We start from the raw sequence: 22,164 nt of genomic DNA, 5'->3' as shown, positions 1-22,164 counted from the left end.
TAGAGATTGAATCATTGCCTATGGCCAGTGATTTAATTAGTTATGCTTATGTAATGAAGCCTCTATTAAAACCCAAAAGGACTGGATTTGGAGAGCTTCTGGGTTGGTGAACACGTGGAGATGCGGGTAGAGTGGCATGCCTGGAGAGGGCATGGAAGCTCTGCTCTCCTTTCCCCACATCTTGCTCTATGCCTCTCTTCCATCTGGCTGTTCCCAACTTACATCCTTTTATAATAAACCAGTAATCTAGTTAAGAAAAATGTTTCTCTGAGTTCTGTGAGCCACTCTAGCAAATTGATCGAACCTAAAGAGGAGATTGTGGGTACCTCTGATCTATAGCCTGTCAGTCAAAAGTACGTGTGATAACCTGGATTTGCCATTGACACCCTGAGTTGGAGGGGGCAACCTGCAACCTGTAGGCCGTGGGTCTTGACAGTGGTGTCTGAAGTGGGTGTGGGGTGTGGGATGCAGTCTTGTAGGACTGAACCCATAACTTATAGGATCTAATGCTATCTCCAGGTAGATAGTGTCAGAATTTAGTTGAGATATCGGATACCCAGGTGGTGTCCAGAGAATTGCTTGCTGGATGTGTGTGGGAACCCCCCCCCCCGAAATGTTGTAATTGGGTCTTAGAATCACACTTTTACTTCCCTAGAGAAGTTCACAGTCTAGTGGGTAGGGCAGACATGTAGGTATATATTGCATTAAAATATAGTGTGGTATAAACAAAGTAGACTGGGAGCACAGAGGACTTCTAATTCAGATGAGAAAGGCTTAGAATGCAGTAAGTTCCCTACATACGAACCTTCAAATTGTGAACTTTCAAAGATGTGGACGTGTGTTCTCCTGTCCAATCATGTAAATTAGTTTACGTGACTGGCGTACCTTGTCACGTGTGTGCATCCTCTACAAGTGGCTGTGCTTTTGTGTACTTTACTGTACAGTACTGTATAGAGTACAGTAGTACAGTATCTTTATTTCAAGCCCAGGATGTCCAGAAGCAAGTGTAAAAGCAGCAGTGACATAGCTGGTACTGCTAAGAAGTGCCAGGAATTGGAGGCCCAGAGAAAGGACGGAGAGAGACAAGAGGAAGAAGAAGTAACTGAAGCACCGAAGAGATTCACGACGCAGGAAGTGGCAAGGGGATTTTCTTTATTTGAGGAGGCAGTTAGTTTTGAGGCACAGGACCTGAACGTAGAATGGTACACGAAGGCTGCAACAGCCATTCAGAATGCAATTCAGTGCTACCGTGTCATCTATGACGAGAAAAAAAGAGCTACTGCCCAGACATCACTGGATTGTTTCTTCAAGAGGGTAGGTAGAATTGAATCCAGCAGGGAACCAGAACCTGTGCCGTCAACGTAAGGGCTGAGTGAAATTGCAGCTTGCCCTCTGTCTCCTATCACTGACGATCCTTCAGCTCTACCATCTCCCACCTCCTCTCCGTCCTCCAGTCAGTGACTCTTCTTGCCTGTTCACTCGATGCCAGCCCCTGTATGCCAGCTGTTGTACTGTACTACTGTACTTTTCAAGGTGCTGTACTGTAAGATTAAAAATGTTTTCTTTATTTTTTGTGTTCGTTTGCTTTTTATGTATTATTTGTGTGAAAAGTATTATACCTATTACAGTACAGTACTATATAGCCGATTGTGTTAGTTGGGTACCTAGGCTAACTTTGTTGGACTTAACGAACGTGCTCTCGGAATGGAACTCATTAGTGTGTAGGGGATTTGCTGTATAACATTAAAGTTTGTTCTAAAAAGGAGGGAAGAATTTTACTAGGCAGAAAAGGAGGTGAGGAGAGTACTCCAGTAAGAGGAAATAGCATGACCAAGGGATGAGAGTTCTTTGAGGTTTGGTGAGGATGTAGGTGTGACTGGAATACAGGGTGCATGGTAAGTGGAACAGTAAGAGATGGGGTGGCAGAAATAAAGTTGAGGCAGACTGTGAGCTGTGTGAGGGAATTATCTTTTGGGCAGTAGAGGTTTTTAAGCCGGGAACTCACATAATCAGATTTGTTTTTTAAGAAGACAGCTTTAGAGGCAGCATGGTGTTTGGAGTAGAACGTGTAGAGACTGATGGTAGCGTCTATGTGCAGTGGCCTCATGTATGTTTATAATGCTTATTTGAAGTTGTTATGCATAGCTGGTTTCAGTGGTCTTGGAAAGGGATGATGAGGGCCTGGACTAAGTGACTAAATTTGAGAGCCATATTAGGTAAAAATGTGACTAAATTTGAGAGCCACATTAGGTAAAAATCAGCAAAATTTAATGACTAATTGTATGCAAGGATAAATAAGAAGGAAGAGTTTGAGAATGAGTCTGGTTTCTAAGTTTAGAGATACTGAGACTGAAAACTGAGAGGTAGGGCAGATTCAGTGGGGGAAGGTAATGAATTCTCTTTTGGTTATGTTAAGATTTGGGTGCATTTTAGTCATATAAAAAAGCGGGAATTTTGGGAGATGCACTTTGTCTGGGGGCACAGGAACACATAAATCCATCTTAAGCTGGTCACAGAGAACACTTTGTTATTAGAGTTAGTTTCTAGCTTCATACTCCAAATGCAGCCTGGTGGTGACCTTGGCAGGGCCAATAGCAGGACTTCTTTTTCTTGGCTAGAATCAAAGTAGACAGATCGTATTTTGTCCAATTTCTCTTTAAGCTCATGCCTAACCTCAGAGCTAGAACAAAGCAAGTGCAAGAGATGAACCAGAAATCATTTGTGCCAATTCCTAGAGCCAATTTTATGTAGGTGGTCCATTCTGAGCCTTTCTAGTATTGAGGCACTTCCCAAGTGGGAGGGTTCCTATTACTCCACATTCTTCACAGCAAAAATTCTTCTGAATTTTTGCCAGGCTGGAGTGTGTGAAACGATATTTTATTGTGATTTTAATTTTAATTTCCTTCATTGCTGAATTCATTTATTTTGAATTTCATTTCTAAAAGATTGAGCATACTTTTGTGTTTATTACTCATTTGTATTTCCTTCTCTGTGATATTTGCTTATGTCATTTGTACATTTATATTAGTTTTTTTCTTATGTATTCTATATTTTATCTTTTGTTTTTTTCCTATGTGTTCTGTATTCTGGAAGCTAACCTTTGTACAAGTTGCAGATACCTTCTCCCAGGTAATGGCTTATCTTTTCACACTTTACAGTGTCTTTTGGTGAACAAGAATTTTTGACGTTAAAATAATGAAATTTACCAATCTTTTTCCTTTACGATTTGTGCTTTTGTATCTTTAAGAAATCCTTCCCTACTTCTGGGTCACAAAGATATTTTTCTAAAATTTTCTTCTAAAAATTGTAAGATTTGGGAATTCCCTGGCGGTCCAGTGGTTAGGACTCTGCGCTTTCAATGCTGAGGGCGTGGGTTCAATCCCTGGTCAGGGAACTAAGATCCTGCAAGCCGTGTTAAGTCTTTGAGATCATTTTCTTTCTTCCTGGGAGGTATTTTTTGGGAGGTATTTTTTTTTTTTAGTGAGAGTCTGTTGCTGGCAAACTCCATTTTTGTCTGAAAATACCTTTATTTTGCTCTTTGTTGTAAAGTTTTTCTGGGTATGGAATTCTGTATTGACAGTTATTTTCTGTTAATACTTTGAAAATCTTCTCTCATTGTTTTTTAGTTTCTGTTGCTTATGTTCAGACATCAGCTGTCATTTTAATTGTTATTCCTTAGTAGGTGATTTGTCTTTTCTCTCTTGCTGCAATTTCACTATGGTATATCTACATGTGAATATTAAAAATTTTATCTTAGGATTTTTTGGGATTTCTGACTCTAAGGAATGGTACCTTGTGTCTGTTTAGAAACTGCTCAGCCAACTGTCTCTTTTCATACTTTTTCTTCCTTGTAGAACTCTGGTTAGATATATGTTATATCTTTGTTCTTTTAACCATTCAGCAGGTGTGTGTAGGACACTCACTTTATGCCAAGGGTAGGTGATATAGCAGAGAATAAAATAGACAACAGTTTCTTCACCTCATTGACTTCATAATTTTGTTATCTCTTCAGATATTGCATCTCTCTCATTTCTATTCTCCTTGTTCAAACTATGTTGGGTCTTTTCATTCTCTCTATACCTCATAATTGCTTGTCTTTCCCTTCTCATAGTTTCTTCATACTGCTTTCTGTATAATCATCAGATCTGTCTTCCTGTTCATTACTTTTCTCTTTAGCTGTGTTTAATCTGTTTTTTTTTAACCTGTCTATTGAGTTTTCAAATTTCAACTATTACATTTTTAATTTCCAGAACTTCTACCTGTTTCCTTTTCGGATCTTTTTGGTCATTTCTGAAGATCTCTTGTTCTTCAACATACTCTTAATGTCTTCTCTTATATCTTTAAACATACTAAACATGCTTATTTTATATTACCTATCAGAAATTTCTAATACCTGCAGTCTGATTTCATAGTTTGTTGTTGACTCTTGCTTATGTTATTTTGTTTCTTCATGAGTTTAGTGATTTTTTAAAATTGTGAGCTCATGTGACTTAGAACTTTTATCTGTGGGAATTCTTTGAGGCCTCAGTTTACTGTGTATTTCTCCACAGAGGGTTTGGGTTGCCTCCTCCCAGGCACCTGGGGCACTTTTAACAAAAGTCAAAGTGAATTCTCATCTTAAGATTCCTTTGGCAAATACTTGATGTAAATTCAGGCCCCAAACTGGGTGAGTGCAGGTTTATGGTTAGGAATTTTTGGGAGACTTCTTTTTTCCTGTAATACCAAGAGCCAAGGCAGAGATAAATACTATCTTCACCATCTCCTCAGAGGCTTCGTATTTTTAATCCTAGTAGAGATTTTTCTGACATTGAATTCCTACTTGTTCAAGTACTCAGGCTTTGCCTCCTTACTTATGGCATAGAGCTTTTCAGTACCTAGGGTATAGGCCACCAAAGATCATTGGATTCCCTCAGGACAAATGCTTACTCTTCTGGGTCTATGCTTTTTTTGTTGTTTCTGGCCTCTAAGGAATTCTCTTATTTTGCTGCTGATTCAGCCATATATTAAAATTGTACATGTATAATATATAAAATAAATAATTAAAAAATACATACTTTTCCTGTATTGGAGGTGTTTTTCTGACCTTCTGAGTGTGCCATGTTGCTGGAAACTAGTTTCATCTGTATTTTTTAAAGCTCCACAGGTTATTCTGATTTTTACAAAAGGTTGATAGAGATGATGGTTGAAGCCACAGAGTTGGGAGCATCTGTAGTACAGAAGAAAACGGGTTTAACCACTGATCATCTTCACGGAGAAGGGGTAATGATTAAAGGAGACTGAGAAGAAATCATGTAACATTAGAGCCCAGAGAAGTTATTATCCTGGAAGCTGGGGAATTAGAGAATTTTAAGAAATAAGGACTGGCCAACAGTGTCAAGTTCTAGACATGTCAAGTAGAATGAAAATTTAAAATAGACAAAGGATCACTAGGATGCCATTGTGAGCTTCCTAACTACCAGACCATAATGGACTAAATGGGAGTTAATAAGTGGACATAGCAACTTTTAGGAAGTTGTTAGTGAATGGAAGGAGGGAGTTAATTGGTAGCTGGAATGGGATAAAGGAGTGCTGAGGAAAAGCCCAGTTAAAAGTTGTCATATGAAATATGGAATTTGTGTTACCTTTGCTTTCAAGCCATAACTTGTCCTTTGGATAGTCATTCCATTGCAGCTCTATTTACAATAGCCCAGAGATGGAAACAACCTAAGTGTCCATCATCGGATGAATGGATAAAGAAGATGTGGCACATATATACAATGGAATATTACGCAGCCATAAAAAGAGACGAAATTGAGCTATTTGTAATGAGGTGGATAGACCTAGAGTCTGTCATACAGAGTGAAGTAAGTCAGAAAGAGAGAGACAAATACCCTTTTCTTACTTCAGGCTGTATTACTCGTGATCATTATTTAGTTTGCAATCCCATGTCTTCTAATTTTCCTTTTGTCTTCTAATTTTGACAGATATATTATTTTCTTTGCACTCTTTATCTCAAGAGAAAGTTAAATTAATATCAGGGTATAGAGTTAAATAATTTAAAAAAAATCACACCATTTCAGTATTACTAGTGTACATAATCAAATGCTTAATGGGAATCAAGTAGAGGACAGCATGCATATATAATACTTTTCTATCCCTGTGGCTTACATACATTACTTATTCTAACATTTCTCTCCTGAAGTCTGAGTTTACTCAGTTACTTCCCTCATCTGAAAACAGGACTCCTGTTACTTATTTTATTTATTTATTTATTTATTTATTTTTGGCTGTGTTGGGTCTTCGTTGCTGCTGCGGGCTTTCTCTAGTTGCTGCGAGCGGGGTCTACTCTTCGTTATGGTGTGCGGGCTTCTCCTTGCGGTGGCTTCTCTTGTTGCAGAGCGTGGGCTCTAGGTGCACGGGCTTCAGTAGTTGTGACATGCAGGCTCAGTAGTTGTGGCTCATGGACTCTAGAGTGCAGGCTCAGTAGTTGTGGCACACGGGCTTAGTTGCTCTGTGGCATATGAGATCTTACCGGAGCAGGGCTCAAACCTGTGTCCCCTGCATTGTCAGGCGGATTCTTAACCACTGCGCCACCAGGAAAGTCCTGTTACTTATTTTAGACCTTACTCTTAACAGTATAGAGTTTACTTAAAAAACTAAAAATAGAGTTACTGTATGATCCAGCGATCCCACTCCTGGGCATATATCTGGCGAAAACTATAATTTGAAAAGATACATGCACTGCAGTGTTCATTGCAGTAGTATATACGATGGAAGGAACCTAAATGTCCATTGACAGATGAATGGTTAAAGAATATGTACAATAGACTATTACTCAGTCAAAAAAAGAATGAAATAATGCTGTTTGCAGCAATATGGATGGACCTAGAGATTATCGTACTAAGTGAAGTAAGCCTGACAGACAAATATCATGATATTGCTTGTATATGGAATCTAAAAAAAATGATACAAATGAACTTACTTATAAAACAGAAATAGACTCACAGACATAGAAAACAAATTTGTGGTTACCAAAGGGGAAAGGGAGAGGAGGGATAACTTAGGAGTTTGGGATTAACATACACACTACTATATATATATAAAATAGATAACCAACAAGGACGTACTGTATAGCACAGGGACCTATACTAAATATCTTGTAATAATCTATAAGGGAAAAGAATTTTTAAAAGCATAGATATATATGTATGTATAAGTGAATCACTTTGCTGTATACCTGAAACTAACACCTCATTGTAGATCAACTATACTTCAAAAACAAAAAAGTTAAACCTTAACCCTTAAATTGTCTTCTAAGAAAGTCAACAGAACAAGAGTATTTTTGGATCACTATGTAAGAGGAGTATTGTTATTGCATATTAAAATATTTGTAGCATCTTTTGTAGGTGGTTGTTATATATTTTTGTCATTTTTCAGATAAGAAAAATAAAAATGCTAAATACTAAGAAAAATGGTGATTCTGTCAGAGTTCTCAACTCCATCGTAAACAGTGTGACATTTAGTGTTCACGTGTGATGAACTTCTATATCAGAGGAGGCTGGGAAGATTACTGAATGAGTGTAACATCTGTGACTCGTTGAGATTTTTTTCCCCCTATTAACTAAAATACTTATTTTGGTTATAATTTGCTTTTAACATGCTTATTTTAGTTTGCTTTCTGTTTTTCTTGTTTTAAGATTGTAATTAGGAAGCACTGGAGTGAGGAAGCTCAGGTGAGCTTGGTTAGTATTAGTCCGTTATTTCTTCTTTTGAAATGCACATACTGTATAGTTTCTCAGCTTACCCATTGTTATTTGTAATGTTTCTTCTCACTCACTAAGAATATATAAAAGGGGGATTATTATGGAAAATTTTAACCAAATTCTCTTCCCTTAGAATGTTTAAAGTTTCAGTGTAAAGGCAATTAGTATGTATTGTTATCAAAGAAACTACTTGTTTTTTAAATTCTAACATAATTCTGAATAGTTCAGCAATTAATAAAATGAACATTTAAGTGGTGCTTAAGCCCATTTTCCTAAGAATGAGACAAAATTGAAGCTTTGTAAATGTACATTAATACGTTTTCTTTATGTAATTCTGAATCTCATGTAAATGAATTTGTAGAATTAATCACAGTAGAAGGAATCCATTTTGCCCTTCCCAAGTGAAGCTCCCATAGGTACAGTTGGGTTGGTCTTCTGGGTTGCTTTAAGGGCACTTTAGCAGTTTTAAAAACTTAAGTACTAATTTCATAGCCAGTGTCAGCTGCATTTATTGAAGTAGGTCAGACTCTGGATAGAAACTTGTTTCTCAACCCTGAAGAGAGTCATTATCCACTCTTCTCTTTGTTAGAGAATGGTAATAAATTCTTCCACACTGACCCCAAGTCTAGAGCAATTTCAGAAAATCTAGATAGTTGGATTTTTTCAGGTGTAGGAAACTACTTAAGATTCTCTATGACTTAAGTAGTTTCCTATGGCCACTGTATAGGTATTATCCCAGTGGGCCAAAAACAAGCAAACAAAAGCAAAAGAAAAAAAATAAAAATCAATTCCTTTCTCCCTGTAGATAGCAGCTGTATCACCGAAAAGAGAAACTACCCCCACAGCACACACACATCTATAAAGTGCACGCGTAAAGATGCAGTTAATTCAGTGGGAAATTATTTTCCTTCTTTAAAAAAATTGTAAGTTAATCCCCCCCTCCTGTTCAGTTAACTGAGCAAGTTTTAACTGAAATTATGTACTATATGCCTAGCAATGTTTCCTGTGAACTCTGGAAAAATCACATTCTATGTCCACTGGAATTAAAATTCTTATTTGGGTAGCTATTAGAAAATAGTATAATCATGTGACAAAATATATGATACTGAAAATATAAGTATTATGAGAAGTCAATAATTTTTTTTTCCTTTTTAAAATCTACTTGACTTAACTATTTTGATTTCTACATTTTTTCACATGCTGTTTATTAAACAGAAGGAGGAGATATAGCCCTGAGATACTGTGGTAATGGGTTTTCAATTCACTAAACAATTGATATATTTCAAGTTTGGTATTTATTTCTTGTTATGGCTATTGTCTTCTATTTCCTATTCAAATCATGGCTCTACTGTTTACTCTCTGACAAGGACACAGGTATTGAGATTTAACGCCGGTGGGTTTGAATGTTACTAGCTGTGTCTTATTGGCTGTGTGACACTGGGCAAGTTATTTTAAAATTTCAGAGTCTCAGTCTCCTCATCAGTAAAATGCTGGTAAAATCATAGGTTGCAGATCAAATGAGTTACATCTAAAGCTCTTGGCATTTTATTTTGCTCTTAAGTACTTAATAAAGTTTTCACTACTGCAGTTGCTAATAATTCTTTTTCCTTAATCACTCTGACAATCCCTAGCCTAATATGAAGAAAATAAGTATTTCAACACTTGCTTGTTAGACTTACTGTAATGAATAATAAAATAATATATATAAGTATGATGTCTGTAGTTTGCCCTTAATAAAGATTAGTTCTAAGAAGTCAATAATTAATGATCAGTATGTTCTTAATTTATAAGGGAAGGTTTTGTGGAGAATTTGGCAGTTGGGATGGTTCTTAAAGGTTGGATACGAGTTGATAAAAGAGGTGTATGAATAGGGAGAGGAAGTAAGCAGCATGAGCAGAGGCTTGGAATTTCAAAATGCCAGATAGTAACTTAAAGATGTTTTGAGACAAGAACCAGTATATGGGCATTGTGTTAAAGTAGCCTTCGCATAATTAATTGGTCTGCCATCACAAACTGCTTAGTGTTGCACATTCAGTAAGTGGAAAATCAGGGACTCAAAAATTCAAATCTTTTTGAACTAAAAATCCTTGCTATATCCTACTGATAATATTGACATCCTTCCTATATCATCATTCACTGAGAATCTGCTAGGTGCAGTTACATCCTGAGAATGCAAAAATGAATAAGATATGGTACTTTCTAAGAGAGAGACAGCGGTAGGTTTGTGTGTGTGTATACATGTGCCTGTACTGTGGGTAATGTTTTGCGGCAGTCACTCAATGTGTATGTGCTTTGGAGATGTTAATCTGCTTTTCCCATGATTATCTCATACTTGGGAGTATCTCCTTGGGTGGAGATGCTAGCATTTAAAGAATAGTGGTATAATACAGCTGTTAAATGCAAAAAATCTACTTAATGTAGTGTTCTAACGCTGGAGGACGTCTGGGTTAGAGTTCGGTGATTGGTAACATATCATTCACCAATGTGGCACACCTTCCCAATGGATTAATGAATATATTTGACTATATGTGATTTTCACTTGCTGATTAAGAAACCTGTGTCTGTACTATACCTATTTGGGCCTTCTCACAGTTTTGTAGTCAACTGCTAGCTAAATAGTGGTTGTTTACTATTTACTAAATGGAATTACCTTTATATCATTTAAAATGATTTAAGGTTAACAACCTACCTTAACCAAGTTGTGAGGCAATACACAGTAGGAGCCCAGAACATGGATTATGGAGCCAGTCTGCCTGGGTTCCAGTCCAGACTCTGCTATTCATTACCTGGGTGACCGTTGCCTCTGTTTTGCTAGCTGTAAAGTGGGGATGATAATAATAACTGCTCCATTGTTGTATTTGGTATGTAGTAGACACTGTCAATTGTTAGTTATTAAAGATCCATTATCCCTTATTTGTAATTTTGAAGTAAAAAAAAAACTATAAAGTGGCAGTTTTTGTTTGATTTTTGTTTTTGTTTTTTTTTTGCGGTACGCGGGCCTCTCACTGTTGTGGCCTCTCCCGTTGCGGAGCACAGATTCCGGCCGCGCAGCCTCAGCGGCCATGGCTCACAGTCCCAGCCGCTCCGCGGCATGTGGGATCTTCCCAGATCGGGGCACGAACCTGTGTCTCCTGCATCGGCAGGCAGTCTCTCAGCCACTGTGCCACCAGGGAAGCCCGTGGCAGTTTTTATATAACTCATTTGACATCAAAGCCTGACCTAACCAATGTCTTTGCAATATATAGTCCGTTTTTGGTTCTGTACTTGACCTTAAGTTATTTATATTTAGCTTGTAAAAGTCCTTGGTAAAATATAGACATTTGTTATTATTATTGTTTTATGATACTTATTGGACAGTATAGTTGACAGTCTTTCTCATGAAGTAAAAATAAACTTGGATATCTTATGATTAGTATTATCAACTAATTAATTAAAAACTAATTAAGGGACTTCCCTGGTGGTCCAGTGGTTAAGACTCTGTGCTTCCAATGCAGGGGTGCAGGTCTGATCCCTGGTTGGGGAACTAAGATCCCACATGCCACGTGGCATGACCAAAAAAAAAAAAAAAACTAATGTTAATAACTAATTAATGTTAACAATATTTATTGAATGTTTATGTGTGCCAGGTACTATACAGGTTGTTTTATGTTCATTATTTTCTTTATTCTAACAGTCCTTTAGGTGACAGTATTGATTCTGTTTTTAATGTACTGAGGCTTAGGGAGGTTAAGTCATTTGCTCGGGGTTACACAGTCACTCAGTGTGCTAGCAGTGCTAGGATTCAGACTTCATCTCTCTGACTTTTTAGGTAACTTCTGTGTTCTTTTCCTCCACCTATACTATCTCTATAATTTAGAAAAATTTCATAAGGATTTTATTTCATAAGGAAATAAAATCACTGATATACTAAAGTGTATTTTTATTTTGGTTTTTTTACCTTTCATCTTAGGTGCTGGAAAGCCCCCTATGTTTGGTGATTATGAAGCTCAGAGACACTGGCAGGAGATTACTATTAATTTACCGATCAAACAATGGTATGGATAATTTTAACTTGATTTTATTGTTTATCGGTCAGTTAATGTAGATTATTTGAAGATACTTAAAAGGAAAATATGCTATTTCTTCATCTTCAGAATCCTCATCTTCCTGTATACTGATGTCACATATGTTACCCTGTGTATTGTCGGTTCATTTTGAAATTTCATCCTCCTGAAAGTTACCCATATATTTAGTTACCAGCTGGAATCTAGTGCTGAACTAGAACTTTGAGGATAGGACACTGTATGCCATGGAAGCTCCTCAGGACATAAACTGTGGCAGTTTGTGGACTAAGAGTATTTCTTCTGGAGGTTTCGCAAAGCTTCCTCCTGTAAGGAACATATGAGATGAAAAAAAAGCAGTAGCTTAGTGGTGAAGAGTGTAGGGCTAGAGTCAGACTGCCAGACTTCAGATCAAGGCTTGTACCCTTTACTAGCAGTGTGAGATTTTGCAAGTTATTTAACTATCTCTGCCACAGTTTTATCACTCATAGAATGGAAATAATAGAATACATATTTCACTGGATTATTGTGAGGATTGAATAAAATGATTCATTTAAAGCACTTTAGACCAGTGCCTGAAGTGTAATGAGTTCTCAATAAATGTTAACTGTAGTTATATCTCACAGAAATCCATGCAGTGTCATTTTTGTTGAACACATTCTGATAACAATTGATGACAGTATTTTTTTACTTATTAGGTGCTTGGTAGATTATTGATTAAACCTGGCTATACAAACTGTTTATATTGTTCTGTTGATTGCTTTGGTCACTGCTTTTTTTTTTTTTGTGGCACGTGGGCCTCTCACCGCCGTGGCCTCTTCCGCCGTGGAGCACAGGCTCCGGACGCACAGGCCCAGCGGCCATGGCTCACGGGCCCAGCCGCTCCGCGGCATGTGGGACCCCTGGGGCACGAACCCACGTCCCCTGCGTCGGCAGGCGGACTCTCAACCACTGCGCCACCAGGGAAGCCCTGGTCACTGCTTTTATATAACTCCTTTCTGAGAGAGTTACATACAAGAACTTCATATTAAACTCTCTATTAATAGTTTGGCTGTACCCTACCTAGTCCAAGTTTGGAGTATTTAAAATAGAGGTCAGCTGAATATTTGATACTATTCTTTTTTTTTAATAGGTGTGTGCATGTTTGTTTATTTATTTACTTGACCTCACTGCGCAGCTTGTGGGGTCTTAGTTCCCTGACCCAGTACTGAACCTAGGCCATGGCAGTGAAAGTGCCGAGTTCTAATGTTTAAATGGTGTGATTTCTTTTTTTTCCCCTAGTTTGAAGTTCATTGCTGTATGATTCATAATGACTATCATTGAAAAAGATATATCTCAATGGCACAGTTTATAAAACAGAAAATATATCCTTGGGACAGGTTCACTGTTATCAACAGTGGATATAAATCTATATTGGAAATAACATTTCTAATATTCTGAATTTTTTGGCTAATTTTGTCAAATTTGATTAGTTTACCATTATTGTTACCTAGCAATGTGGCTGAGGAATGGTTTCTCATTTAACTTCAGTCTTCCAAGAGTGGGGACTTCCCTGGTGGTCCACTGGTTAAGACTCCGTGCTCCCAATGCAGGGGACCCCTGGTTCAATCCCTGGTCAGGGAACTAGATCCCACATGATGCAACTAAGAGCCCACATGCCACAACTAAAAATCCTGCATGCCGCAACTAAAGATACCGCATGCGGCAACTTAAAATGCCATGCAGCCAAATAAATAAATATTAAAAATTTTTTTTTCCAAGAGTGAAATCTTTCTGTCTTCATCTAGAAAGTTAGCCATAGTGTACTCAAAACTTTCAAGTGACAAAGTTGTCTAAAATGTGAAATCAGGATCTATGAGGTAAACTTTTAAAATGTCAGTTTTGGGACTTTACTGGGGGCACAGTGGTTAAGAATCTGCCTGCCAACGCAGGGGACACAGGTTTGAGCCCTGGTCCGGGAAGATCCCACATGCTGCGGAGCAGCTAAGCCCATGCACCACAACTATTGAGCCTGCACTCTAGAGCCTGAGAGCCACAACTACTGAGCCCGTCTGCCACAACTACTGAAGCCCACGTGCCTAGAGACTGTGCTCCACAACAAGAGAAGCCACCGCAGTGAGAAGCCTGTGCACTGCAACGAAGACACAATGAACCAAAAATAAATAAATAAATAAATTTGTAAAAAAAAAAGTCAGTTTTATAATTCTAAATTTAAACATTTATTCCACGTCAATACACATAGTTATAAGTAATAGAGGAAAATTGAACTTTTTTTCTTTAATTTTATAATGACAATTCCTTATGTGTGAAGTCAGGAGTACTTTTGGCATCAAGTAGTAGAAAGCCTAAGTAATAGTAGTTTAAGCAATAAAATAATTAACTTAATAAGTAGGTCTTTGCAGGGCTGGTAAACTGGCTCAATGATAGCAATTAAGGGACTTCCCTGGTGGTCCAGTGGTCAAGACTCCGCACTCTCAATGCAGGGGGCCTGGGTTCGATCCCTGGTCAGGGAACTAGAGCCCACATGCCTCAACGAAGATCCTGCGTGCTGCAACTAAGACTCAGCACAACCAAATAAATAAATAAATATTTAAAAAATAATAGCAATCAAGGACTCAGGCTTTTCCATTTTTTTTCTCTTTCATTCATTCTTCTTGGCATGTTGGCTTTTCAGCCTGAGGCTTTTCACCCCATGATCAATAGATGACTGCCAGGGCTATCAGCACTGTGACTTTGTACAACCATGTTCAAGGCAGGAATAATAGGAATACCTTATTTTTTTTATTTTTATTTTTTTTGTGGTACGCGGGCCTCTCACTGTTGTGGCCTCTGCCATTGCGGAGCACAGGCTCCGGACGCGCAGGCTCAGCGGCCATGGCTCACAGGCCCAGCCGCTCCGTGGCATGTGGGATCCTCCCGGACCGGGGCACGAACCGGTGTCCCCTGCATCGGCAGGTGGACTCTCAACCACTGCGCCACCAGGGAAGCCCGAGCATGTTGCTTTTTAAAAAAAATCACAGGTTTATAAGTCAGGAATTGTGGGAATGACTTTATTTCAGCATTGTTTATAATTATGAGAAGCCTGAAACACTCTAAATATCTTTTAGTAGGTGAATGATAAAGTACATTTCTCCTGTGTACATGTGTACGAGTTTTTCCTAGGTAGATTCCTAGAAGTGGAATCTCTAAAGTAGCCAGTTTTAATGGATACCAACACAAGAATATCTCTATCCATATACCCTTACCAATATTTAATAATAACAATTAACACCAGACTTCTAAAATTTCCATTTCCTTGAGTACTTGTGTTGTTGAGTATCTTTTAATATATTTACTGACCATACTTTTTCTCAAATTTGCATATTTATATATTTCCCCCATGTTTCTGATGGATTGCTGATCTTTTTTGTAATGATTTATATGATTTTAAAATAAACAATTACATTAATTTTCTATGCTGTGTTAACAAGTGACCATAAATGGTACTTACTTAAACACACACTTATTATTGTAGTTTCTTTAGGTTAGAAGTCTGGGCACAGCTTAGTTCAATATTATGATCAGGGAGGGTCTCAGGAGGTTGCAGTCCAGTTGTCATCTGAGGCTGCAGTCTTATCAGAGGCTCAACTGGGGAAGGAACTGTTTTCAAGTTCCCTCAAGTTATTGGCAGAATTAATTTCCTTGCATTTACAAGACTAAGGGCTTTGGTTTCTTGTTGGAAGCTACCTTTATTTCCTAGGGTCTACTTGCAGTTTCTTGCCATGTGGCTTCTCCAGTATGCCCACTTACTAAAACATGACAGCTTGATTCTTCCAAGCCAGTGAAAGGGAGTCTCTGTAGCTTAGCCAGCAAGATGGAATCTTACATATACATAAAACATAAGCATAGGCGTGACCATCCTATCACGTTTGTCGTATTTTGTTGTTTACAAGCAAGTCACAGGTCTTGCCCACACTTGAGGGGAGGGGATTGATTGTACACACTTAAGGCAGGAACACCAGGAGATGGTTTCATGGGGATGACCTTAAAATCTGTCTGCCACAGTATTCAACAGTATACAATAGTATTCTATATTTTAATCAGTTTTTGGTGTGTGCATATGTATAAAATAAATATCTTCTTTCTGTTTGTTCTTGTCTTTGAATTTTTCTTATGGTGTCTTTCGTTAAATAAATTTTTACAGTTGATGTACAGAAGCTCTTTGAACTGTTCTTGAAACTTTTAAGTTTGGAGCTATTTATTTATTTTTAAATTTTATTTATTATTAATAAAAATTTTTTTTGGCTGTGTTGGGTCTTCATTGCTGCACACGGGCTTTCTCTAGTTGTGATGGGCGAGGGCTTCTCTTCGTTGCAGTGTGTGGGCTTCTGATTGCAGTGGCTTCTCGTTGCGGAGCACGGTTTCTAGGCGCGCAGGCTTCAGTAGTTGTGGCACGCGGACTCAGTAGTTGTGGCTCGTGGGCTCTAGAGCGCAGGCTCAGTAGTTGTGGTGCACGGGCTTAGTTGCTCCATGGCATGTGGGATCTTCCTGGACCAGGGCTCGAACCCATGTCCCCTGCATTGGCAGGTGGATTCTTAACCACTGTGCCACCAGGGAAGTCCTGGAACTATTTTAAATTAAAGGTTTTTTTTGTAAAAAGCAAAAATACTCATGATATGTTAGAAAAAATTACATTTTGAAGTTAATGATAACACTCTTGAATATAATTTCGTTCCTTCCCATTCTGACCAGTTAGAGGAGCCTGTTAAGTTATGAACATTAGATCTAGCTTTCTTCCTTAATTTACAGAATTTTGCATGTAATAGGCTCTCATTACATGTTGGTTGAATTGTGTTCAAAGTGTTATTAATGAAAGTATACCTGTTTCATGCAATATTTCTTTCTTTGTAAACCAAATCTTTACATGGTCTTTGACATTCATTTTTTATTTAAATTGTGATTTCATATTGTTTCTTTAATTTTTTAGACTGTCAGAAGCAAATTCTCTTTTTGCTGCATACTTTCTTTTGTATAAGTGTTGGTCATTAAGTTTACTAATAGTAGAGTGATAACAAGTTCCGGTTTGCCTGTGAGAATCTTGGTTTGCCTCTATTGTTATGGCTTAATTATTTACAGCTTCTTTCTTAAGAGTACCTTGGTTTAGACAATAAATTATTTAGTCACACTACTCAAAAACAACTTTTAATTGTGAGTTCACAAAAATTTTTAGGAGAGGGGAGAAGTTTAGATGAATTTTTTTTTTAACCTTGTATAACATTTTTTCATGTTAAGTTAAATGAAGTGAGATATTAAATATAAGTATTTCTTGAATATTGATTGCTGGAATGGCGCTTTCTTTTTCCTTTTTCTTCAGGTATTTTAACGGCAGTGATAACAACTTACAGTATTGGGGATTGGACTATCCACCTCTTACAGCTTATCATAGTCTTTTATGTGCATATGTGTAAGTTTTTCTTCCTTAACATAACTTTAAATATTTATGCCCTTAGCAGATGTAGTAAGGAAGAGTTTGTTGAATAGAGAAGAAATCGTTTGTAGCTACTATTGTATTATGGTTTGTAGAGCACCATACCTTTATAATTGGTTTATAGGAAAGTTTATCAGAGTTTGACTATTTTCATAATTTTTTTGGAGGAAAGTCTAGAAAGAGATGCAAAAATCTAGCTTTGTTTTGAAGTAGAGATGTTACCAACTATGCATGGATTACTGAGAAATATATCTAATATGGTTAGTTGTGCATAGAAAAGCTTTTTTCCTGGAATGGCCCAAAGTAAATGAGAAATAAAGGTCTAAATGGTATTCTGACTAACCTGTCAAGTAAGAAACCAGAAGTACCGTAGTGTTTCACTTATGATTGAAGATCGGGATTGGAATTCCTTTTTCTTTTACAGAAATGGAATGGTTTATAGAAGATTAGGTGCTTCTATTTAGTGGAGAACCAGTTCTACTCTGTCCTGGTATTCCATTTCAGACTTGAAGTGTATCAGCAGAAATTTGAGGAACTTCTTCACATTATCTTCTGAACTCATTTTATTTGTTCTATTTCATATTTTGTAAAAATTAGCGTCCTGGATTAAAAATAAGTTTCCAAACTTCAGGATAATCAGATATACTTTGCAGTGTTCTGGAGAATGTAATATGATTGAAAACTTAATTTATCTTTAATAATTATGTTCAGTTTTATGCAAGGATTTATGATTAATAGCTATTTATTGTAGCCTATTATGATAACTGAAAAGATTATAAATTATAAAACTATGATCCTCTTGTCAATATTAGTGTATTGCTCTTTACAAAGTATATGTTTAATAAATGAAATGTGACATCAGATTGTTTTCACACTGGAAGAATCATGAAGGTAGGGCTTTTAGTTAACACGCTACATGGGTTTGTTGGAAGATAAGCATGGCAGATTCTGATAGCGTTAGTTTCACATGGTTAAATACAAAGAGTAAAGCTTAAGCCTTAACTCCATTGCTTTATAGGAGCAATGGCAACTTCTCAAAATAGATTCATATGTCCTCAGATGTCCTTACTGCTAAAAGTAATGGGGAATAAAGTGCATGTACATATGTTTAATTTGCAGGGCAAAGTTTATAAATCCAGACTGGATTGCTCTCCATACATCACGTGGATATGAGAGTCAGGCACATAAGCTCTTCATGCGTGCAACAGGTAAAAGAGCAATAGGCATTGAGTGTAAAATTTGATTAAAATTTTTTTTGAACTGATGACAGGTTCTATTATTGTCCTTACTTTTATAGTTGTGTAACTATAAATATGCATATATATGTATAATATGTGAGCAAATGTATATGTAAGCTAAAAAACAAAAGGGTAGAAACTAATAATTCTGGGTGCTTTACATTTACTATTATCTCTCTTAATAATTTGGACACGCAAATGAGGTAAATACTGTTGTTATCCTTACTTTAAGCTGAGGAAACTGAGGCCTAGTAAAGTGAGGCTAATATTAATAGCTCACCTGAAGTTGGTTAGCTCTAAATTAAAGTTTTATTTGTTTAGGCTGTTGCTTTAATAAATCCCTTTCACTTTTACAGTGAATTACAGCTGAATGTCATATATTGTATTGCTTTGCAGTGTTGCTAAATTAATCTTTACAACAAATGTTTATTGAGCATTTATTGTGTGCTGTTTAAAAGTTGAAAGTAATAAGCTTAAATTTCTTTAAAAGCTTTACAAGACTTAGGCTTTAATGCTAGCCTGGGTCTTTTCCTTAATTAGTCTAAATCTAGTCAGGGTTTCTTCTCTTTACTATTCATCCAGTCATGGAATATCAGGCGCAAGAGATAACCTGTATTGCCTGTCTTTCCCTCTCCCACACCACTCCCTCTTCCCAATGCTTTAATCCTTTTTGAACCACATACTCACCACATGATATTTAGCTTCTGAGTCAATACCTGTATCTGCAGGGAACTTACAGCCTTTAGAGACTCTATTCTATTTTCAGAGAGCCCCAGTCATTAGAAATTTCCTTCTTATATTGAACCTTCACTAGTCATTTTAGGTTCTGTTTCCTTGGGCTACATAGAACAAGTCCGATCCTTTATATATCTAACACCCTCCAGACATTTGAAGTCATCCCCTCTCGAGGTTGAACATTCGTAAATACTTTAGCTGTTTCTTAGACGACCAGTTTCTTGAATGTGATTATGGTTTTGAGGCCTCTGGTTGTGCTCCTTCAAATATGTTACAGTTTGTTAGTGTCATCTAAAATGTGGCATCTGGAGCTGAAAATAGGATTGAATGCATCTAACACTGACAGTTTACTATCATTTATCTTATTGTGCACAAATATATATGTGTGGTACAAGAAAAAAATAGGCTTTTTGGATAGCTATGTTGTACTGTTGAAGAACTTAATATATTAGTTTTTCTTTGTTCTAAAAGGACTGAACATTCAGAATTATGAATTGCTTTATTTTTTTTCCCACTTTTTTTCAGTTTCCTCCTCACCTGGACCTATCAAGCTCTTTGTAGGCATTAATTAGCAAAAATTTATGAATTTTTATAAATATTCACATTAAAAAAGATTCTCCTATGCATCTCCACATTTGAGGTATTGTTCACATAAGAAAATTTGGAGTATACAGATATTGAGGGGAAAATAAAAGTTTCCTTCCCTTGCTTTGAGTATTCTTAATTTTTATGTCCAAGTCAGAGCAAAGAGAGAACTGGTTTTAGATACAGCTAATTGATTTAATATGTGAATTTGTTAGGGAAAATTAAGAGACTCTAGTACTGTATCAGTTGAAATTAGGCACAGGTGAAGGGAATGGAAAGTGCTCAACGTGGAAAGGACTTGTCCAGAGTGGGTAGGAACCTTGTGTTAATAGAATTCCCACTCGGGGTTGGAGGAAGGCTGTTAATAGGTTATAGTAGACCCTGATGGACTCAACGCATAAAATCATTTGCTTGTTTTTTCAGTGTTAATTGCTGATTTGCTGATTTACATACCTGCAGTGGTTTTGTACTGCTGTTGTTTAAAAGAAATCTCAACTAAGAAAAAGGTATGTTTTGAAGTAAGCTGACATTTCATCTCTGAAATGTTTTATTGCCTTAACTATTAAGTGTAGAGCTTAAGGAAGTCATGCTTTTGGGAATAGATAATAGGGAACAGTATATCTTCTGTCAATTTTCATTTAGAAACATTAACTTATCTTAGAGTAATTATTTTAATGTCCAAATATAGGAATAAGATGCACTGAATTTTAGAAGTTATATACTGCTGAATTGCACAGCATGCTAAATTTATTGCTTAACTGGTAAATCTGAATTTTGAGTTGGCTTGTGAGAATGACAACTGAAAGTCATTTTGAAAAGTTGCGATATATTCTCATATTCACAGTTAACAAATATGCTCTTTTTTAAAAAAAAAATCAAATGGTTTGTGTTAGAATTTTATTTATTTATTATTTATTGGCTGCGTTGGGTCTTTGTTGCTGCGTGCAGGCTTTCTCAGTTGCGGTGAGCGGGGGCTACTCTTCGTTGCAGTGTGCGGGCTTCTCATTGTGGTGTCTTCACTTTGTTGCAGAGCACGGGCTCTAGGTGTGCAGGCTCAGTAGTCGTGGCTTGTGGACTCTAAGTGTGCAGGCTCAGTATAGTTGTGGCTCATGGGCTCAGTAGTTGTGGCTTGTGGGCTCTAGAGTGTAAGCTCAGGAGTTGTGGTGCACGGGCTTAGTTGCTCCGCAGCATGTGGGATCTTCCTGGACCAGGGCTCGAACCCGTGTCCCCTGCATTGGCAGGCTGATTCTTAAACACTGAGTCACCACGGAAGTCCCATGACTATTCTCTTTGGTCATTTTATATAGATTAATCATTAGATTAATTTATCTGATTTATATATCTAAAAGTGCTTTCTCAGACAAACACCTTTTAGGGATTTTTTTCCTTTTTACTGAAGTATACTATGTCACTTCCATGAAGACTTTAGTGTTTAAAGAGTTGCTTTATAAAAATGGAGTATTTCGATAAATAGAAGGTAAGAGGGGAACATTTGCTACTGTGTTAAATGAAACTACACTTTTACCCGGTTTGATTCAAGTAACAGATTACTTTCTTATTTCACAATAATTTTCTTTACAGATTGCTAATGCATTATGCATATTGCTGTATCCAGGCCTTATTCTTATCGACTATGGACATTTTCAGTATCCTTTACTAATTTAGAAATGAAGTCAGATGCATATCATGAAATCTAGGCTCAGTTTGTATAATGTTGTCATCTAGTTATGTCTTATTTACTAGGGTTCTTGCTTATATAAACCATTTTTAAAATGGTAAAAGAATCTCTTCAGCAAGTGTTTAGTTGAAGGGTAAAGTACAAATTAAAAGTAGCAATGTTTTTTCACAACTGTTTGGATTGGGAACAGAATGTTGGTAACTGATCAGCTGTTCTGGAGCTAATTCTGAAAAGGTGAAACATTTTCTATCTTTTGTAAATGTTTTCTGATGCTGACAAAAACAGTCTTCCAGTTTTTGAGTTTTAAAACAAAATGTTTCTCTAACAGATAGTGGTAGCTGGGAGCTTTAGGAAACTAAAATTGAATAAATCTATGTGGATTTTATGTGTGTAATTTTTGATACCTAAAATAGGGAACATTCAAATAAACAAATTATAGAGGAAAGTTGATAAAATCTGTACATGGCTCTCCAGTTTGTCTTCTAATGTATTAAATATTACTATCTGTCCCAAAGGAAAATAAATAATCCACACCATGATTGCTTAATTAATATTTTTTCCTTTTGGTGCCAATCTGTTTTACTTATAAAATTAAAATGTGTATCTGTCAAAGGACTTGCAAAAATATTCAAATAGGTAGTTACTTCCATCATATTTTTTATTCAGTCCTCTTTCCTAA

The 22,164-nt window shown here is 36.8% G+C and overlaps 1 protein-coding gene across 1 annotated transcript in view; it reads left to right on the top strand.

Annotated features, from left to right (window-relative positions):
• Positions 1-22,164, top strand: part of ALG6 (ALG6 alpha-1,3-glucosyltransferase) — a 57,905-nt gene that overhangs the window by 6,816 nt on the left and 28,925 nt on the right. The window contains exons 3-7 of the mRNA XM_082647319.1: positions 11,692-11,776; positions 17,136-17,225; positions 18,369-18,457; positions 20,231-20,313; positions 21,389-21,453. Of these exons, the coding sequence (XP_082503445.1) occupies positions 11,692-11,776; positions 17,136-17,225; positions 18,369-18,457; positions 20,231-20,313; positions 21,389-21,453 (412 nt within the window). The remainder of the gene's footprint in view (positions 1-11,691; positions 11,777-17,135; positions 17,226-18,368; positions 18,458-20,230; positions 20,314-21,388; positions 21,454-22,164) is intronic.

Source organism: Grampus griseus, assembly GCF_964374135.1.
Source record: "Grampus griseus genome assembly, chromosome: 1".
In the NCBI taxonomy this organism is placed as follows: domain Eukaryota; kingdom Metazoa; phylum Chordata; class Mammalia; order Artiodactyla; family Delphinidae; genus Grampus; species Grampus griseus.
Note: the sequence above shows the minus strand (reverse complement) of the source record. Positions and strands in the feature narration are given on the sequence as shown.